At 37.1% G+C, this 23,018-nt stretch overlaps 1 protein-coding gene across 4 annotated transcripts in view; it reads right to left on the reverse strand.

Moving 5' to 3' along the window:
- Positions 1-875: 875 nt before the first annotated feature.
- LOC134564650 (protocadherin-11 X-linked-like) overlaps positions 876-23,018 on the reverse strand; it is a 438,831-nt gene continuing 416,688 nt past the window's right edge. For all 4 annotated transcript variants that reach the window (XM_063423638.1, XM_063423635.1, XM_063423634.1 and 1 more), the window contains one exon: positions 876-5,682. In XM_063423638.1, coding sequence (XP_063279708.1) covers positions 5,291-5,682 — 392 coding nt within the window. In that variant the 3' untranslated portion in view covers positions 876-5,290. The remainder of the gene's footprint in view (positions 5,683-23,018) is intronic.

Genomic DNA, 23,018 nt, shown 5'->3' on the forward strand with positions numbered 1-23,018 from the left:
GTTTTGCCAGATCTCCGTGAAATTCCACACTTTCCTTGCCTGCTGAGGTGGCCCTGCAAAATATTGCCAACTCCATCCAAACCAGGGAAATCCTTCAGCTCCATAAATTTTCATCCATTTTCTTAATTTGGAGGTTGAATATATTATCTAGCCTAGCAACTGATATGTCAGCAGTTATTGGCTGTAAGGGAATATGCTCGTGCACAGTTCTGACTCCAAAATAAATATTTTTCTGCTTGAAAGGGCCCTGCAGATGTAAAGCCATAACTGCATCAAAGAATAAGGTATTACTGCCTTAGTGTCGGGCCAACAAGAGCTGCTCTTTAAATATGGACTAAAATAAGATAGAAGAATGCATAAAATGTTGCTTCATTTGTTCCTCGTTTGATGGCTGTTTCTTTATATCACATTCATGGTGAGAGGATAATCCCTTTAGCTCAACAACAACTCATTAACCATGTTCTCTCAATTAAAAATAGCTTCTTTTCTAACAAAGCAAACACCATAAACACTCCTGCCTCCAGCTCATAATGATTTTCTATAAGTAAACGTATCAGAGGCATAGTACAAGGAGGGAGCTTAGTTCAAAGAGAAATGACACAGAAATGGAAGATATTTCTGATCATATAAAGTTCAATGGCTATACACATTGTGTGTGAATATTTTTACTGCTTACTGGAAGCCTGCTACTTGGGAGCATGAAGCAATCGCAAATAAAGTTGAATATTCTTGACTTTCTGGCACTTTGGAGCTTTCCAGTAAAAGGCAATTCGGAAAGCTGAAAATGGGAGAAAAACGCACCTGGGGGAATACTTTTAAACAACTTATGTTTCAGAAACCCAAAGAAAACAGTGCAAAGGAGAAAACTGCTTTTGTGGATCTAGTTTATTAATAAGCGTTGTAATTAACAAGACAACATGCTGTACAGAAAACTGAAATAGAACTAATGCAAATTTACTGGACTTTAAATGCAGCTGGACTGTAGTATACGGTGTCCCAGCTGCATTTTTTGTAGAGTGTGGTTAGGGCTGTTTCAATACACAGACATACACTGCTCACTCCCAGAACCTGTAGTATGCCATAGAGCAGGGAGATTTTCCAGAAACACACACTCAAATATTTACAAGAAATCGTCAATCTCTTTCTTCACTAGGGATAACATAAGTTATACACAATTTTCCTATGTATACCAAATAAAATCTTTGCCTTCAACTTTACTTTGTGTCTACACAAACCAATTCCTTCCCGTTTATTTACCCAGCTAAATCAGGGTAGTAAACTGCAGTGTGATCATTTAATTGCTTATCATTGATTAAGGTCGGTATTCAACCTGCAAAAGGAAAACATGAGAAATCAAATAAAGCCAAGCGTAAATTTGCCAACTTTAAAACCTCAGCTTGACTCGGGCAACCTTGAGCTAATCAACCATTGCCAGTGGAAATATTGAGGCTCTGCCTTTGGCTGGGCCATGCTGGCAGCAGGGGAAGAGCTGTGGATTTGGGTTGATGAGTCCATCGCTCCGTGGGTTTGGAGATCCCCATGGATTACATACAGCTTGCTCAGGGTACAGCAGAGATGAGTTTCCCTTCTCTGAGGAAAATCCCAAACAGATTTGGGCACAATGGGGTCAGGGATGTACAGGGACTGCTCTGCTCCAGCCAAGGCCCCGACTGGGTTCAGCATCACAGAACTGATGCTGTATGGGGCATCCTAGAGCTAGCATCCCTAAACCCTCAGGTCCTATCAGCACGGGCTCATTGCCATGCTAATTAGCTAAATGACCTGCATCCGGCCAGCTCCCGGCTCAGGAGAGCAGGTACTCTGCAGTCTCTATCTGGCCAGGCAGACATGCTTAATTATTCTTTAGAATTAAGTTACACTTCGGAATACAGCACAGCTCAGGAAAACAGAGAAACACCATCTTTTACTTCAAACAGTTTGATTCAGTTCTTTCTTTTAACATTTTTTGTTGTTTGTTTGTTTTTTATTTTAGCATTGATTACTTTATAATATGGAAATAATCCTTTTTGCAATGCTCAGGAGTGCAACAAGCATGGTTTGGAGGGGGAAATAATCTAGAATCGACTGTGTGACACATCACTTTGAAGGCAAAGGTTTTCCTTTATTGTTACACCATATGGAACAACTCTAATCATGTAACTAGCATTTTACTGTATATTGTATATAGAATCTCCACAAATTCACACAAGTAAGATAAAATAAGTTAAATGACTAAGAAAGAAAAAAATACACAAAAATATTCAGTATACGTACTAGATAAATTATTTATATATATGGCAAGATGTGTAACGAGTCTCTAGCAACATTATTCCTCTGGATACTGACACGCTACTCAGAAAAATGTTGCCTCAAATATGTATTTTTATATATTAGAGGTATAATATTTAAAAATGAGGGAACAGTTTATCTCCTGATACAATGTGTATTTACAATTAATTGTTCTGTATCTTGTTGACTGAATTTTAAAATATCAAACACATTTTCGTGGATATACTGTTTAATGCTTCTTAAAATCAGACTTATAGTGCTTTTAAAATAATCTTTTATTGTTGTTTGGTTTGGATCTTTTGTTGGGTTTTTATTTGTTTGTTTTCAAGGGAAGAGGGATGGTTAAGTGCTTCTCTACCTTAGGGAAAAGAACTAAAGTAACCCCTAAATATTTAAATTAAGTGGAATTTGTTGGGGTTTTTTTTCCCCTAGTAATGAAAAAAAACCCCACTGATTCTGTGTCTTTCACCTTTTCCTGTAAAAATCCTAAAACTGTAGAAGTGCATTCTTTGCCAGGGAATTTCAGTTACAATTTTCATTCCCAAAAGAACTGTTGCAGGCAAAAAAACCCACAAAAAATGACCCCCAAAAAACCAAAACAAAAAAAAATCCACAAAAAAACCCCAAAAACCCCAAAACCAAAAAAAAAAGAAAAAAAAAAAAAGGGGGGGGTTCCAATGGAGCTGTCAATTCTGTAAACATTTGGTATATCAGCATCTGTAATAAAAACTAAATACCTCTGCTTACAATAGGAGGAATTACTATCAGCATTATTCTAAATTTGCACAATTAGTATGTTTGGTAAATCTGTGTAAACTACAGATAAGCTCATCTTTTGCATATCCCTGAAAAGAGCTGGAGAATTCTCTCCTCCTGCTGTCTCCAAAGCAAACAACAAATGGTTTTGTATACATTAGATATGAATTAATTTGTCAATTTTTCAATTTTCATGGAATTGGAAATGAGATGTGTCAGTACCGAAAGGATTATGATTTTTTTTCCAGGATTTACATGCAACTGGAAGCCAGTGTGCCACATCTTTTCTAAACGTTATTGAAAACTACTTTAGAAAAAAAGAAAGTGAAAGAAGTACATCACTAGATAATTTTATCCCCATTAATTCTGATCCCCATTAGTTAACCCCTATCAGTAGGTTAAAGTGAAGCTGCTTCTTTTTTTCTTTTTTTTTTTTTCTTTTATTTTTTTATTTTTTACACATAAATTCTAAATGTGGTTTGAATAGATTTACAGTGAGGACAGCGATATATAAAGCTACTTATACCTGCTGGGCACATAAGAGAAGCTCTTTTAGCATTCATTGGAAACTCTCAACAACTTGAACTTCTGTAAATTTTACAAGCAGCTAATATTACAGCATTTTTACACACAGTTTTGTTTATAAATTACAGATTTAAGTTACATTATGAAGCCTACATAGAGTTCTACCCATAGGAAATATTCACACACTGTTTTTCCCCTCCATACAGCTTCGATTGTCTCACTTAATGTAGCAATAAAACAAAAAAGTTATGCATTTTCTTAAAGGAAAAATTTCTTGGTATGTACATACTGCAAATCATGAAAAGGCTAAAGACCAACAAAGTACTAGAAGGAAATACTAGAAGGAAAATATGTTTTTTTCATCTGAGAAAGGAATCTCCTTTTCATCCATTGTGGAATTAACCAAGAGAATATATTCTCCAGTACACAGAACATTGAAAAAAATCCTTCCTCTTTAAAGAGAATCACCTTGAGACTTTTTCAAATAATATGAATAGGATTTGTTCATATTTATCCAACTTCCATTTCCTAGATCCTTCTTTCTTTGCTGAGCACTATCAGTCACTCTCTAACAACTAATCCACAATGACAAGTACTTCTTAGTCTAACAGGTTTGCGGTGAAGTAACTAATATTATAGTTAAACTTGTACTGGATACTTACAATAGGTGAATATAACTAAAAAAGCCGTACACATCACTATTAAATATTCTGTAAAACACTGGTAGCTTGCAGCCACAACATCACATCAGCCAAAAAAACTACTCCACTTCCTACTGTTTTCAGCAGTGCCCATGTAATTTTCAACTAACAGGAACAGTAGCCAAAGCAAGCTCTGCAAGACGAAAAAGAAAATACAGACCAAAAAAAGAGAGAGAAATAGACTTATGGCTTGAAAAACATAATAAGTATAGTATTGTTCCTTGAATTATTGTAGAAAGGAAAATCTTGGAAATTGAAAAAATAAAGTTGTTTGTTATTTGTTTCCATTTTTGATCTTAGATATCCTCTCATTGTTACATTGATTATTTCACACAGAGAAGCCTTGTTGAGAGTTTTCTGTTTGATGTATTGCATTCTTTCAGAGAATAAATATCTGTACATTGAGCCAATAAAAATTAAAATAAAAGTCAGTTGTCACATACATTCTCCTTAATTATATAAAAGATAAATTTTGGAGGGAAGATATACCATCCTTCTGAAGAATTAGATTTTAGGATCTTACTAATTCTATTATGTCAAGTAATCAAATGAGAAATTGCTCACTTGATCTCTAATGCTAAGCAAATGGAAGATGAAATCTATGAATATGCTATAAATTATAACAACAAAGAAAAATTTGAGTAAGCTATTTTTAGACTGCAATTATCCCCAAACTGTACTAAGGAACTGGCTTCAAAGGGAGGAAGGACTGCTGGCAAATATTTGCACTGCATGGCCTATATCAGAAAATGAACAAGATTTTGTTTTTCTTCTGATTGTTTCTGGGTTGTGAGTTCTCTTCCCTATTTTCTGGATTGTACCAAGAACTACGGTTAACACCTTTCAGCCAGATCCAAAGGATTTAGATTTTCTGTTTCAGATTTAGGATTCTATATACACAAATATCCGCAAGCCTAACGAGTTTGTACGCGCCCGAGGAGCGGCGTTAGGCTGTGACTGTACACAGTCACACTTAAAGCCTGAAATTCGGGATTTGTCAGATTTGTCGGGATATGCGTTTACAGCTGGTGCTCGTGTACGAACGTGGTGCTGCTCCCAGCCCCTGGCGCCTGGTGGGACGTGGCAAAGTTTGCCAGAGGGATGACCTTGACGGGATCCTCGCTGGCGCAATGTCTTTCGCAGGTGTTGTAGAACTGGGGCCTGGGCCCTCCCTGGCCTTTGTCACTGTCGTCCTTTGGCAGGGGCCGCCCAAGAGTGTGACGGCCCTCGGGTCTGGCTCCCCGGCCCCAGCCTTGCTGGAAGCCAAAGGATGGCAAGGAGGTGTTGGGCTGCTGGAACTGCGTCAGCGCCGGCGGCATCCAACAGTTGTCAGAGTGGCCGAGGATGAGGCATTCCTGCGTGCAGTTCTCAGAGGCTTCGGCCAGAGCTTTCTGCAGGTTCACTTCGATAGCTGGAAGGATGGAAAAACACAGGACAGCGTCAGGGGTGTGAGAACAGACTCACAGAAAGAATCAAGCCCAGCAAAGCAATCCCTGTCCTACGATGATGGCCACAGTTTGGGAAGAAAAGGCCTCCACGTGCAGAGCTTCAGTGAAGGTTCAGATGTTGGGGCCTAGAGTGTTGTCACACTTCACAGCATCATTAAATCTTTATAATAAGCCCTTATACGCTTAATTTCCCAGAATCATACAGCTGCTCAAGTTGGAAAACACTTCTAAGCTCAGTGAGTTAAACCATTAACCCAGCACCACCCTGTTCATCACTAAAACCCCCCTCCAAGTGCCACATCCACATGCCTTTCAAACACTCCCAGAGGTGGTGAATCCACCACTTCCCTGAGCAGCCTCTTCCAATGCCTGATGACCCCTTCAGAGAAGAATTTTTTTCTTAATGTCCAATCTAAACCTCCTCTGGCACAACGTGACCATGTCCTCTGGCCCAGTCTCTTACCTAAAATAATATTTTCACTTCTTGTAAGTAAATGTAATAAAGCTAAAAACTTTACAATAGTGTAATGCCATTACTGTAGATATTTGCATAGAACTACTTAAAAAAAAGAATTTTGATTTCTTTAATATTCTTTTAAAACTGGATTTTTTATTGTCTTTATTTGCTTAAGACAAAAACCCTAAATTGGGCACTAGCCAAAGATAGTCCACTGGCCTCAAAGATGCATTCAAGAGCTGTAAGAATGAAAGAGCATAACAGCTATTTTAAAGAGAATTGATTTCTCCATGCATTCAATACTGGACACCTTGAAAAATCAAAGAGTACTCGCAAAAGAAGACGTAACCTCTGTAGTTTGCTAGCAATCAAACTAGATTTCTTCAGCAGATGTGGGGTTTGCACCCTTGGAAAAGGATTATAGAAATTTTATTTTGTTCAAAGGCAAAGTAAACTACTCAATCTAAAAGATGTTGATTTGTAATACATAAATATTCTTGATCTGTTTCATTTAAATAGTGGCTTTACCATGGTAGGTAAGTTAAAAATGAATGGAATTAAATTTCTACAAATGATTCCTCAAAATAGCTTTAATAGTGCAAGTGTTAATTTTATATTCTCTTCCTGTGTACAGGGCGCAGAAGTACCTCAGAAGTGCAGAAGAATATCTGATTGGATGTTTCCTTGTGTTTTCTTCATAAAACTTCCCAATGAAAGTTATATACATATTTTTAATACCTGTCTTAATGAAAATAGCATTTGAAATCGGATTCTGGCTGATAAGCACTGGAGAAGAAATGCCACTAAAATTACTTATAGCAATGAGAGTGCCGAGTAAGAGCCTCCCACCCTCTGAGCTTTATGTTTAAACAGATGCTACATTTCTGTTTTAACAAACATTTTGCATGTTGAAACCTGTGTAAAGCTGCAGAGCACAAACACTTATTTCCATGCTACATCTCAATACAAAGGAATTAAGTTTTTCCTTCAGGCACTGAAATATGTAATGTTGCTGTCCAAAACAGGATACTTTTTTTAATTTTTTTTTTTTTCAAATCAACCATGTTTAAGAAGACAGGTGGTTGCTTGTTATGTCATGAATTCTCTATTCTTGACTATTTCTCCTTCAGGATGCTGCTGTGCGTGTCAGTTAGAGGAGTGATTGTTTGTAAATGTTATTTTGGCATATTACTGGCATTTCAACATGTCCTCAGTCATTTTGCCTGAGTATTTTTCAGTTTAATCCTGACAAAGCTTTGGAACCTTGCTGTTGAAATACTAATCCAGTTTTGATGGGCAGTAGGAGACAAAAATATGGAAATAATTCAGTGGAGGCAATAGTTACTTCAAAAAAGAAAAGTTTCTTGTGGTAGATTAGTCTAATCTTTCTGTGTCCTACTATCTGCTATTAGAGACATAACTTTAAGAATATAAAAGCTTTTAAGCTCTTTAATTATCCAGGTTTGCTTCTATTCTGATGAAGGCAATTCACTGAGATGAGGTACAACCTTAACAGAGCATGGAATTATACCCATTTTGTAGAGAAACTGATCTTTTTTGCATTAATAAAAAAAGCCCTTAAAATGCTATTAATTCAGTTAAAATGTGAAACACAAAATTGTTTATTTGGAAAAAAAAATACTTATTTGTTTTGACCTCTTCACAGCAAGTGGTTACAACACCTGTACTATACCATTTCTCTCAAATTACAGTAGGAGAGTACACAAAGCTAAAACAGCAAAAGGAAGCATTTGGCAATAAAAAAATCACATTTAACATTGGTCAAGGCAACTTTGGAAAAAAAAAAGTCACATATGAAACAATGTCCACACCATTTCAATGATCAGGACAGTAACTTGGCGCCACATGCTGCCAGACTATCTGGAGACGTGGAACATGCTATCACATTAAAAATAAGAGTATTGTTAAAATTACAATCTTATTTATTCTCTAAATAAAGAGATATTTTAATGTGATTTTAGTTTTCTTTAAAAACAAAACAAAAACAAGAATGAAAACGCCAAAGCTTTATAACTATCCTGGACACAATCCTAAGATATGAATACAAATTATTTTGGTGTTAAGTTGCAGGGACTGGGGTGGGGGGTGGGGGGTGGGGCGTGGGGAGGATTTATACAAAAGTCTGCCAATGCAGGATTGTTTAGAAGAAACATCTTTTGTGAAAGTTGTAATCTTTCTTTCAATCTTATTTCAATATTGTTATCAGAGTATGCTTTTCATCAGGGCTTATGGTTAATACCATGTAAAATATACAGTTTTCCTTAACTTTGATAAAACACCTTTCAATGTCAAGCAAACAACATTCCCCACCCGCAAAGTAATGACTCTTGGAAAATAACTCAAACTAGGACAAACTGTAGGAAAACTTCTGCATGAATATTCACTGAGCATTATCTTTTATTTGCCTGCTCTTCCTGGCCATGAAATAGATCTCTTTTTTTGTCAAACTCCTTCTCTATTTTCCTTACATACCATTCCAGCCACACTTGTGGCAGATGTGAATTTCAGTGTTCAAGTGGCCTTTATCAGAAGCTCTGCAAATTGACCATGGCACCTGCTGGCTGCTACTCTTTAAGCTCCCTTCTATTTTGTTTCTTTGCAAGTCGTTCTAAATGTGGGTGACAATCAAATTTTTTGAGCCTTTCTCTCATTCCAGAGTAGTAGTGCAGGTGATTATGCTGCATAGTCTGATAAGTAATCAGGGGAAGGAAACACCTCTGACATCTGCCTCTACCCATCAAGAAGGAGAAAGCTGCGGCTCTCTCTGAATATTTTCAGAAGAAATGATGGTTCTTGCAAGTGAAATTCAGTGTCTGGTACCATCTTCTCACATAAGACATGACAGGTTTATAAATGGAAACAGGAGTTTTCATATTCCCCACATAATAGGAATAAAGAGTACATTCCATTGAACTCCTAGCAATCTAACTAATTTTGTCAGTTAAAACCCCTCAATTTTAGATATTATTTTCCATGCTACATGGAGACTCTTCAAACATGACATATAAATAATACGAATTTTTAATTCATATAATAGATCATACTCATGCACATGTAGGTTTGCCACTTTGACTTGAACTTCAGGTTGGTTTAGGAATCATTTTTTTTTAATTGTCTGCAGAACTAAGAACATTTTTAAAGAAAGTGTCTGTCAGCTCTTAAGAAATGTTTAGATCAGAACTGTCAAGTATAACTAAAAGCACAACAGTTAAAAGACTTTCTTCATTGTTTCACAGTCTCATCATTTATAGGTCAAAACAGTTTTCAAGAATATTTACCTTCACATAAGAATATGTGGAATTCCAGCCTTGCCAGATAGCTATCCTTCAATGAAAACAGCTACAAAAATATCTTTTTTTTCCCCTTGTTTGTTTTGACCAGAGAGTTCCTATGGTTAGAAAGTCTGTGTGGAATTTTAAATAAAAACGGTGATTATCCTCTTTGCGTTTTGGAGATGAAAACTAAATAGTTTGACAGTTCTACTCTCCTTCTCAGTCTACAAAATGTGGAACAATACTTTGGCACTTCCAGCTTACTATCATGTTCCAGTTTTAAAACTGTTTCTCATGGAAAATTTGCAAAGGGAGATGGCTGTTGGTATGAGTATGTTACCCGCAGTCTCAGAATGTTGAAGTGATAGGATTATGGAATCATTTTGATTGGAAAAAACCTGCGAGATCATTCAAGCAATACTTGGTGTATAGACAACACACTTTCTTTTCTGCCCTTTTCCTCCAGCCTTGAAAGAGACATGTACTACTAAAAGAGCATCAAGAAGGCTTGTTCTTTCCTCACTCTGCCATGAAAGTCATCACTTGCACCACAGAATCACAGAGATTAGGCTGGAAAGGACTTTTGGTCTAACCTTCTGCTCATACTGGGATATACTGGTTGAAAAATAAGAGAGTAGCTTTTCCAGAAGGCCAAACTTTCAGAATTGTACGTATTCCTTAAGAAAAAAAATCCAAATGCATGTGTTGAAAGGAAGATGTGCTTCTCTAAGGGCTGGACAATCAAGAACATGAGCTCCTGGAGAAGCCTTAAAAGATCTCCACCTTTATCCACATGTGTAGCAATGATCAAAAGACAGTTGTAAATGCATTCATTAGCAAAGTACTCAGATTCATTAGAAGTTTAGAAACCACCAGACTGCACTATACCTGTGAAGGTTTAGGGGCATAAAAACCGTGCAAAGAAAATTTCCAAACCAATTTAAAAAAAAATAAGAAAAGGAAGAGAAAAAACTCTTAGACCACAGAATATAGAGTGCTTGAATTTTAAAGCCATGTAGCTGAAGTCTTAATGAAAAGCCAGTTTTGAATTTGACACATTTTGGATGCAAACCATCCAGCGTTACATTTAGAGCACTCTTGTTTCATAATAAAGCAAGCAACAATTAGCAAGCAATTAAGCAAATTGCCCATAATTATGCCATTGCTGAGCTATTTTTCATATTTTCACAACACAGCACATATATGAATACATGGCTTGCAGTGCCAACACTGTTCTGTCAGCATCCAGAAGTGCCTCTCGTTTACTGGAGCGTTTCATATTAAGCAGCTCCCAGTGCACCTCCAGCGCTCTCTGCTCAGCAGGAACCCACCAGAGTGATGGAGATGACAACCACAGCTCCTCATCTCAGCCAGCACTTCCTAAGGAATGGGTCAGGCCTCCCCCACCACGTTTTGCCCATGTGTATTTACTAAATGTGGTACTAAATCTAAGCAGGAATCCAAGCATAATGTGGGGAAATTATCGTCCAGAATTACCCTGGTGACCAAAAGTGGCCGCTTGAGTAACATCATTTAGAAGTCTCCACCATATGAGGAGAACAGAAATGGCATTAACAATAAAAAAGGGAGGGAGGGAGAAATAGTAGTTAGTGTAAACTGGGTTACTTTAATAAGGTCAGGAGGAAGAAGCTTGAATGTGGAGACCCTAAATGAGTTCTACTATAATATACTCTAGCTTTTTGGTTTAATAATAAAATGCCTTTGGGAGGAGTTCCCTATGAATATTTTATTTCCTGTATACGTCTCAATAAATTAAAAACCTAAAAGAGTTACTTAAATTCTAGCCTGGGAACCTTTCTATTCAAAGAATAAGTAGGACAAACCACTCTCTAATTTTCAACTGTGCATACAGAGCTTACTTCGCTTGTAAGAAATCAGGGAAGATAGATCCTTTAGATGTTCTGACTGAGGAATCAACAGACATGCAGGAAATCACATTTTCCTGTGCTACCTAGGCTTGCCAGATTGTGCTAGGTAGCTTGCAAGAATCAGCTTTGCTTCCATTCCGGTGAACACAGTTTATATCCTAACAGCCGTGGTTTTAATTTGAACTTAATCTGAAAAAATACTTCTCATAAAATCCAAATGATAGGATGAGGTATGAGGATTTTGCACCTGAATTCAACAAGTCAAGCAAACATTATTAAAGATAGCCAAGGAAAATTGGTGAGGGCGAGAGGAAATGGAGTAAGTGTCAGGGCAAGAGAGCCAGCCTCCGGTAATTCCTGTCTCATTAACTACAGTTGTGAAGTGAATCTTTTCCTCACAAGCAACAGCCCTACAAATAAAGCACATTAATCTTTCATTTGGGGACCTCATTGTTATTCTGACTGGAGCCTCAATCTTGTATTAATCATAACCAAGATATGGTCTAAAGGCAATACTCCTGTAAAAAGTTCAGCTTCAATAATTACTGTTTTCCACAGAAAGAGATTTCACATGAGAAAACAAAACCAAACACAAACCAGAACAAAACAAACAAACAAACAAAAACCCCAAAACCGAGTCCCCAAACCCCCTGCAAACTCTTTTTTTCCACCAAATGAACACGTGTATGAGAGGTTTGTAGGACAGTGCATGGCACTGACCCTTATTGCTCTACCAGTCCAATTGAATTCATCTTTTATGTCCATGTTTTACTGATAATTATAGAAAAAAAAAAAAAAAAGTCTTTTGCAAAGGCTGCATGTTTCTTGGCCTGAAAAGTGTATATTGAGTGTTCAATAAGAGTTTTAACTATAACTAGTAAAGCGTAATGACCATCTAAAATGGATAACCTAAAATATAGTATATTGATTACAATACTGGCTAATACAATGTGCTTTATTTAATATTTAATTAACTGCTTCCCATTTGTACTGAACCTTCTTAATTATTAATACATGGTTCATTATTTAACATGGAATATAAATTCAAATTCAAATCAATTAAACAAGGTGAAACTACATAGTGAGAAATGGTTTATCCTCCAGCAATGACCTTCAACCTGGAAACATAGTAGAGCGTGAGATGAAGATTTTTTTCCCCATAACTGCAAAGACTATGCATTTTAAGTGATACATATTAAGCTATGCTACTGATGTAAAAGTCCTGTAATAAACACAACATCCTATAAAAATATGCTGGGTAAAAAAGGCTTCAGCTGTCACTTTTCAGAGGAACCATTTACACAGAATATAACGTTATACTTAGTTTTTCAGATTTCAGTTTCAAATAAAATTACTTGTGTCCATGAACAAAAGGCAGCTTATTGATTTTACTAAAAATCACTAAATATCTCAAAAGAGTGAAGATTCATAAAGGGAACTAACAGTCACTACATAATCTACATAAAGTTACTTTGGTGTGGAAACAGAAGAAAATATATTTCCTAAGCGTAGGCTGTGTTATCAAAAAATCAGACACATCCATCAAAAATTCTGATACATCAGAGCAAAGATCTGGACTTGGAGATAGGATGACTGTCAGAAAGATACGAAGGGAAGAGAATTTCTGGTTAGAATGAGGTCAGAAGCACTATCTCTTGGTAAGGGACCTACATGAATATATCAATATTCCTTTATCCCACTCTCATAGCAGATTCCAACACTTGTGACAAGGAGCAGACTGTGTGAGCCCCCTCAGCAGAGGTCAGAGGCCGAGTGAGGAGGATGGAGATAAGCAGAAGTTCCTGCTCAATTCTGTTCACACACAGCAGCTCCTTCAAGAGTTGGTGTCAGAAAAAAACCCTCAAATGTCTTCGTTTACACCCTCTACTCCCTTCAGTCTCTTGGTGTATCTCCATGCCAAATGGTGCTCTGTCTTCCTTTCTATTGACTTTACAGTAACAAATAAACAAATGTTTGATGGAAAGTAGAATAATAAAAAAAAAATCTTTTAAATGAAGTAATTGAATAACTGTGCGCAATTGGTCACGGTTCAGACACTTTAATGAAACATTAATTTTCAAAAGGAAGTCATAAAACCCCCAAATGCTCAGTGAGCTAGTAAACATATATCTCCTGAGATAACTTAAAAGATAGCCAATAAACATTCTGAATTATGTTTTCATCAGATATAAGCAAACAAATTTAAAGTCAAAGACCACTAGAACAGCAACCAAAACAAACTTACAACAGTCTGAAAATATTCTGTACCTTTTGTGTGACTGCAGTTGTATTTCAAGAAAAAAAAAAAAAAAACTAAAACAAAACAAAACTATAGTTATTTATTAGAATATTAACTTTTTTTTTTTTTTACACTATTAATACCCTATTAATTTTTGAATACTTCTAAAAGTTTTTTACAATAATTACCAATGCTGATATCTATGTAACACACTATGCTTTTTTAGAGTGCTGGTAGCTATTACATTTTATTGGACCACCAACAATATTAATTCATTCCAGCTGAATATATAAATAAAGCTTGCTGAGAGTTTTCTGACAAAACCATTTTCCTATCAAAAATGTTGTTTCAAATTTCAAATGCTTTGTGACAGTGTTGATTCATATTACATTTGGGGGTATAAAGTGTGATAACTGATAGCTCCTGTTTTCTCTATTCAATTCATTTTTACTTATTTCTTTAAAATATGAGCATCCTTAATATTATGAAGAAATGGCATTGTTGAATGGAAATGTTCACGTTTCTCCAAAGCTGTCTGTCTGTCAGATTTTATATTTCATGATAAATATCAGTGCAGGTTATGATTCTGGGAAACAGCACTGCTTATATTTCATGGCATCTGCAAAATGGCCTAACAATAATCACAACTATTCCCCTTTTCTGAATTTCCTGCAGCACCTTAGCCAGTACTGCAGGAGAATAAACCTTATGCTCCACCTCAAAACTTAAAAATGCATGATTATGAGTAACTAGGATAAATATTTCAGGGTAAGAGGCCATAGTTTTTAATTTCCCTAAAGCAGCATGCTGGCTCTGTTGTGGTTTTTAGATCCTTCATGTAATAAACATAGCGGCTTAATTTGCCTTTTTTTGGGGATAATAATATAATAAAATCATGGTTTGGTAAAATATAAAATAAATTGTAACTTAAATTCCAGCCAGCCATGGAATAAGAATTCCTAGGCGGCACCACCCAGTAACTACTCTTCAGGGGGACACAATAAGGTGCCAGGAACTGGAGATGAGGAGATTGGCATCTGAAAGAAGGACACATTAAGATAAGAAATCAGTTCTCTTCCGGTGGGCAGCAGAGCCATCAGAGTACCATCATGGCCCGGATCCCCGGAGAAAAACTCCCCTCCATTCACAAACTTCAGTTTCCATTCACCCACGGGAAGCCCGAAATTGACACCTCGCAGTACCGGAGAAAAATCTTTTCAGCCGACCAGAGACGACTATGAATTCGAACAACTAGTCCTGGGAACAAAGAGACTGTGGGGAAATCTTGTGCCAGGAGCAAAATAAAGTGTATAAAACCTGAGCCCCAAACAAGGCAAATTTGTGAACTTGGGGGGACGGCAGTGTGCCAGGTACTGCATCCCAGCTCACCCTTTGACGATTTCCCGGGTCATTTTCAGTGTAACTCCACTGGGGGCTTTTACCAAAATTCTGTAATTTGATCTTTTAATAAACCAAATTATATTTTTAATTGGACTTTTGGATTGGCATTTATAACATTCATGACAACCAACAACCTTGAGGAGTAAAACTTCAGTCTTCCATGTCTCTGCAGGACACTGGGATTCCCCTCCTGCTCCCCTTGTCCTCCCCAAGAGGACACTCTCCTCCATATGGCTGCAGCTCAGGAGGGCTTTCCACGAGGAAAACCCTCTCAGCCACAGCCTCCTTGATGACTACACAACAGCTTCCATCCAATTTTTCACAGCAGTTTTCTGTCAAGACCACTTTGTCAATCTGCCACCGACTACCCTCAGTGGACCCACAGAGCTACTCATCCCTTTGACAAAGGCTCCAAAAAGTGTGAACACATGGAAAGGGCCATGTTTGATTAACGGCCCTGTGATTGTTGTAAAAATGAAATTTGAAAGGTAATAATTACATTTGTAATTACTTAGGTCTAAATCTCTTATGTTTCCTACTCCCTGTATTTCTGGGCAGCTGGAGCAATGACTCATTAATAACAATAAAGTCATTTAACCCTGCAGGCACATTACAAGGAGAAAGATGTCATTTGTCACCAACGCAAATAGAACAATCACTGAAGGATACAGCAAGACCACTCTTTCATATTTATTGCAAATGATAAAAGGGACATTTTGCACTCATTCTCACCATGACATCCCAATCTGCTTTTTAATTATCAGCAAACATAAGGGGACAGCATACAGCATATGAGTGCCTACTAATAATGCATTGTCCTGCAGTGACATTTCCATAATCACTTTAAATCTACCCTATACATATGCACTAGTTAAAGCTTTCAGCTCTCGAAATCATACCCCCTAGTAAGGAATGAATTATCCTTTGCAGATTGAGCACACAAAAGCAGCTCTTCCGCAGAGTTTGAGGGTCTGATAGCTGACATGTGCGTTGCTATTACTTTAAGTGATAAGGTTTGGCATTCTGTTGCACTTATGGTCGAGCACAGTGTGACTTAAAAATAAATGCAATTGCATTTTTTAGGCCAGGAACTTTGCAGTTGTAAATCTTACTGGCAATAGTTTAGGCAAGGACTTCTGCAAGTCACTTAATTTTCTGGTGTTTTTCAGTGTTGTTCTGTTCTTTGCTTCCTCAAGAACTCTGAAAGAAGAACTCTGTCTTAGATAACACAAATGCCCTTTTCCCTGGGAACTCAAGTAAGTTACTCTGAATTTACTGGATTTTTAAAAAGTGTTACTGATTGTACTCCCTGTCTATGAAATAAACTTCTGAGGAAAAGACTATTCTTTCCCTATATGATTATATTAACAGCCATGAAACTCTGAGGAAAATTCATGCAGAGAAATTTCTCCTGTGGTATATTTCTCCCTTCATCAATATGAAAGCAAATGAAAGGAAGTTTCAGGTAAATAATCTGAGTTTCAACTCCATCAACCTAGAAATTCAATTTCTTCCTTCCTTTGCTTATTCATCAGCATTTATCTAACCATCAGGCATGTAAGGAAAACCAGAGAACAAACTTAACAATACGAAGATATAAACTGTAATTTTGTGGATTAGAAAGGAGGTAAGCAAACTTCCTAAAACTGTTTATATTTTCTCCAGGTACTCCAGCAAAAGAAAGACATGCTTTCAAAAACTTAAATAAGTAGTGTTAAGAAATAAGACACATCAGGAAAGAGTAAAGTGCATAGAGTAAAATTCGTATTTTCACTGTTAAGATAGTGACAACACAGAAAGGCTTGTATGTGGAGTGAAATGTTTTGTCAAATTGAAAAATGGAAATAATATGAACACTACAATTTTCACATCAATTTGAGGTAAAATGTTTTGAATTACAGTCATTTTAATCTTGTTTTATAAAGAAAATTACTTCAAATGGGTGATAATTTAAAACAGCATAATCCAAACTTCATTGTGCTCCAGTCAGGCATGGGAGTGTGGCTCCGAGTGATTTGGAGCAATCTTTGCACATCAGCTCAGAGCCTCATTCCCAGCAGACATTTGAACAAAGAAAGAGGATTCCTGAAAATTAGTTTCCATCATTTACCTGATCACTGATTGAGATGGCTCTAGCTTCTAATTGGGCCTTTATAGGCATTGCTGGCACCTTCAGAAATTCGGACAGCATCCTGCTGCAGCAATACTGTCACAGTTGCCAGCTCTTTAACATTCCTTTTTTACCAGATTCTCCACTGAAGTTTTGCTGTTTGATTGGAAGTTCCTCATATCACTCACATGAGCCTTCTCCAACTATTAAGAAGGTTGGGGGTTTTTTTGCCATCAAGCAGGTTTGCTGACAGGATATACATATAAATAAATAAATAAATAAACAAATAAATAAATATGTATGTATGTATGTATGTTTCTCCAGAGTAATTTACAATTAAAATATAAAAATTGTGGAATTTTAGTTAGCAGCATTACCAAGTTTATATGGTTTCTTTAAAACAGATGATTTTATCAGCCCCTGGACAATTGACAAATGATGGGAATAATTTAGGCCAGATCAACACTTGACACAATCCTTTACAGAACATTTTCTCCTAGCATGGATAATTTTAAAAATACATTGTTAGGAAACAGTGATAGCTGTGATTGTTCTGGAAGATTTTAGTGTCAGTAGGATCAGCCAAGAAAATGGAAGTGAGCAGCTGCTGACAGCATCTTGTCAGCCCATTGCAACAGCTGTCAGGAAAGGTTCTGTAGCTGCAGCCATGAGGACTCTGATGCTTGAAAACAGGGTAGTGGTTACTGTTGTTGTTGTTATTATTATTATTACAATTATTAATTACTTGGACTATAACAAATAGAAAACTGTGGGAGTGTTAAGTTAAACTTTATGAGGTATCCAATTGTTCGTGAAATTAAACTTCATTACTTCAAAGACAGAAATATTTTAAAATGGAAATAAACACATTAGTTGATCTTTAAATTATGCTTTTATAAACTCAATTATATAAACACCTTTTTATAACCACACACTGTCTGTGTGTGTCTATGTAAGGATTCTGAGGAGTGATATAAATTTATTGGCCTTCAAATTTCAGAGAGTAGGTGTCAAGTTTTGACTTCTATTCATATTTTTATACATTAAATCGTAGCTGTCTTTGCAAAAAATGTAAAGTTCACTCCTGTTTGATAAGCTTTGGCATGAATATGCCTAGGCTAATAAAAGCCATATGTTATTTAACAAGGTTAAAATCTAGCAATCAGACTTGTCAGGGAACTTATCACCTCCTTTAGTATATAAGCTTCAATCAGCCATTTCTCTACTGCATGGAGCAGAGGCTCCTTTAGGATCAGATTTAAGAAAAATCAGTTCTTACAATGTCACTAAAGCTCAGCATCCAGCATCCAGCTCTTTTGGATGTCTGAGTTTCAAATTAGTTTTGAAATCCTGGTCAGGGCAGACACACATTAAAGGTAACCAAATAAATCCCAGCAGCTCTTGCTAGGAGTGAAAGTTCTTGAACTAGCCTAATCTCTAGTTCATAAGAGCAAACCCACACCATACCGTAATTTATGTTTATTTTTTCTGAAGTCCTGCAGAAAGGATATTTTAAGTCTGGGTTAAGTGCTGCTCTGGCAGATGCCATATAGAAAGCTGTCACCACTTTTGGCACAGATTTCCTTTTAGAGGGTCCAAACCTGAATTTCTGAAGCTGATGTTCCTTGAGCACACTGCATTTCACAACTCTTTACTAGAGTTCCTGTGGATGGCAGGAGGAGTTTGAACTCAGTCTGTGTTCCAAAGGGCTGCTTTAAATCTTTCCATGTTTTTTAATTAACCATAGGATATAAAAGGACCTAAATGAAAAGCTACCAGTCAATTGCTAAGTGCTCACCAGCCTGTTATTGAACCTATTTCATCTATTTATTCCTTAATTCACCCATAGTCTAGAGATGTCATTAATATGCTCAAAGTTAATTTATTATCCTCTATTGCTTCTATTCAAGCCCATGCTAACAGAATAAATTCATCACAAATGATCAGACTTGAAAAGGCAGATTTGGATTCTGACAGAGAATAATTTATCATGGCTGGGAAAAAGCCTTGCACCGACTGGGCTGTTGGAATGCTGGAAGATGAAACTGGAATGACTGCAGAACTTCTGCAGAAAAGGACACAAAAGTCTTGGGAGGGGGGAAACAAATAAATAATAAACCCCTTACTCCAATTCCACAAATAGGGAGGTTCCTGACACTGAGTATTTTTCTCATTTTCACACTCACATGTCCTTTCTCTTACCCTCTGTGCTGCCCTGAGGCAGAAATAATCATTAGAGCTCTGCTGGCCCTCGTTGGCACACCCAGAGCTGGGGAAAGAGGGGCACAGGGAATGCCAGGAACATTCAGAGCTCTGCAGAAATTCAGAATTCGGTGCTCTGGGGCCACAGACTGCTCATCAGCACACCCAAGTAGCAGAGGGCCTCACTGCAGTGCTGCACAGTGCAACACTAATTTATTTAATTTGCTACTTGTTGTCATCATCCTCATGATAACAGCAGGTTTGGGGTGATCTACTGCTCTGTTACACCAAGCTTGCTACCCATCTATATATTATCTGAATTACAGAAGCAACTGGATATAACAGCATTTATAACATGTTTCATGTGCTGCTACTATAGAAAAAATCAAATCCATTTTGTAGTTATAAGTCCGTTATCCAGTGGAACTGGAAACTGCAAAGATACTGTCATGAATGTGGCACCACTGTGATTGTAACAAGGGTTTGGAGATTTATTGTAAAGCCCAGAAACACTTGAAATGAAACAATTGATCATGGCATCATAGTCAATATTCTGACTATTATTATCTCAATTATTGTTGAGATAATCATATTGTTTTGTACCCAGCTTCAGCACAGGAAGAATTCCTCCTCCTCCTCCATAGCAGTGGCTGCTGTAGACTGGACATAGCCCCTTCTCTATCAGACTGTGACTCCATTTATCCATCCCTTCATGTACTTGTCTCCTAAATCTGTACACACCAGAGCCCTTTCCCTGCTCCTGGTCTTGTTACACTGAGTAAATATGCAGCTTCAGGACTTGAGTTACCAAATTTCCCCAGGGAAAAAGAGGGAAAAGAAAACCAGTGAGTAGTCCAGACCTACAGTACAGGAAATAAAAAACTCACTTGGCTCTGCCTAGATATTTTACAGAGGATCTTATATGCTGATATAACAATAAATATCAGTGCTCAAGTGTTTGTAAATATGTAGGCTTATCTGGATGACTCCTTCAGAACATTCCCCCTCCCTTTTCCCCCTCTTTATTCTACCATATTCCAGAATCCACCTAAATTGTGCTTCCAAAAGTACTGCTATCAATTTTTTTTTCTGATTCAAATGCTTATTTATTCTATGAATGCCTTGAATGTAAGACCTTCAGTGAGATGAATATACCAAGGGTTCTCATCAGTACCTGATGTCCCAATGAAGAACCTCTGGACTAAAAGGGATCCAACATTTCCCAGGGAAGCTGGAGAGTTAGAAAGTGCAAACTCTGCAATATTAATTCAGCTCCCTTGTGTAGATGTGTTTGGATGCAAACTTTAATTAAATTATCATATACTATTTTTCTCATAGGGCCCTTGGGCCCAATTCAGAGAGTAAGTAGTTATTCAATATTTCTCTTTATCTAGTCTAATCAGCATGTGGCCATACACCTTTTTAATTAATACTTTGAAAGCCTTGTGTTGAATGCAGATTTATTCATTTTCTCATGTACTCTGTTGTTTTCACAGCACAATTAAAATCTTCATGAACATTAATAATATCTCACCTGCTTTATTTGCTTTATTGAGGCCATTTGTATTTGGGAAACTGAGGATTTAAAAAATTGAGCAAAATTATGCAGCCCCCATTATTCCATTATTTCTGAGTGCCCAACTTGAGACAGCTTAAACGAGACTTTTACACTCTTGAACACTGGATATTATATTATGTTATATGAAGTTTTCAGAGCATACCTGTTGGAGAAGGAGATCATGTCCTTGGCACTCAAAGAAACCCAAATGATGAAACATGATAGCAAAAATACGGTTTCGCCCCTCCACTAAAGAGCTGTGCTGCCCATTTCAAAATGTACAACAAAATATAGGTATATTAAAGAGCTGTCTTTCACTGTCATTACTAGATCTAACCAAATAGAACATCAAAAAACCATGAATACAGACTTTAAATAGTCTTCCCATGATGAAAACCTCATTATTTTAATAAACCACTAAAAATCAGAGAATTTTATGTGCTTTGATGATTTCTTATGGTGCCCAAACTTTCCAAAAGATATATCTTAAAATTTAGCACTAACTGTAATGTAATAAAATATAACGATTTCATAAAATTTTACATGGTAAACCAATTCTAGAAATTCCTCAAAGTGCTTCTCGGAATCAAACTTTAATTCATTTTTAAAATGGACTGGACTATAGTTGCAACTGTTCCCACTGCAAAATCTCATTATTTTTATGTAAGTTAAAATAGATTTGCTCTTATGCAGTGAGAAATGCACACCTACATCAGTGTTTCTCAGAACTGTGCTGCTATTACCCCTGGCTGATGAGGGATTTGTTTTGCAGCCCTTTTTCCCTGCCTGTTTCTGCCATGGGTTGTACCCTTTTCTCCCCAAGCTCTACAGACAGGCTGCAGTCTCCATGTTACACACTCCTGTCCTTAGGGAATGAGCCAAGTACAGAGACTGATACTGAAGAGAATGGATGGGGCACATGCAGAAGAAAGCAGGAAATACTTTTGAGAGCAGCAAGTCTGCTCTCCCTTTCTACTTCCAACACCATCATCACCTGTGGGAAAGTGACTTTACAAATACTTATCATGCAGATGGCAGAAAGTTCAGAATTCCCTTGGCTCCACAGCATCAGGGAGCTCAGGGCAGGGACTCTGCAGCTTGACTGGGGTGCTGTGCAAGCACTGAAGCCACAGCCACGTTACTCAAATGCCCTCTGGATAAGCTCACACCCCTTTTCACAAGAAAGACCCTTCAGAGGAACTAAGAAGCACAGAAAAATGGGTTACAGCTTGTCATGTCCTGAGAGTAGAGATTAGATCAATGTAATTATGTAGCAGAGTGTGTAAATGGGCTTGAGGACAGCTCCAAAGCAGGAGGAGAAGAAGGGGCATCCAAATCCCAACAAAAGAGCTTCGCACTTGGCCCCTAAGCATGTGACAGCTTGAAGAATAGGAGCTCTGAAGTGAATGGTCATACTCTAGTGTTCCAGAGAAAAGAAGGGGGAAAAGAATCAGATATTAGTATCTATCCTTTCATGACAGAGAAAAGGGAAGTGGGGAAAGCAAGGTGCACTCCAAAGGAGTTCTGGTCCATCAGATTTTAACACCAGGCTTTTCATTATAAGATTGCATCTTCACAAGTAACAAGGTGCTGGCCACCCCAGAGGGTAGTTCAGCAAACTGCATTTTCTAATTTGGACTCTAAGTACCCACTAGAAAGGCCATTTGTCCAAAGATTTTTTAGATACAATTGCTTCAGAAGTTCCACAGGCTCACAGTAAGCATCCTGAATGCAGACTTCTCTCTCCAGACAAAAAAAAACCAAAAAACCACAACCCAAAAAACCCCCCAAAACTGTTGCAAAATGTTCACAAATAAAACACAGCTAAAGTTGAAGATCATAACTTTTGCTGATCCTGTCAACCTGCCTGAATGGTATCTAAAAAGTGGCAAAAATTGAAAATAAGTATTGAAAATAAGTATTAAAAAGAAGTATTAAAAAAAGATTGGCCAGAGCACACAGATTCAAGTACATATTCAAATCAAACCTAGTAATTGCTGTATTCCAGTCAATTAGTAGGTGCTACAAGAAATTTTCAAAAAAGAACATAAATATCTGATATAGCTTAAGAGTACAAGTGACTGTGAAACAATGCATTAAAGGAAAAGAAGCTGTTCTAATAATTATCTTTCAGTCCATCCATGTATGAT

This window comes from Prinia subflava, chromosome Z, assembly GCF_021018805.1.
Source record: "Prinia subflava isolate CZ2003 ecotype Zambia chromosome Z, Cam_Psub_1.2, whole genome shotgun sequence".
NCBI lineage: Eukaryota > Metazoa > Chordata > Aves > Passeriformes > Cisticolidae > Prinia > Prinia subflava.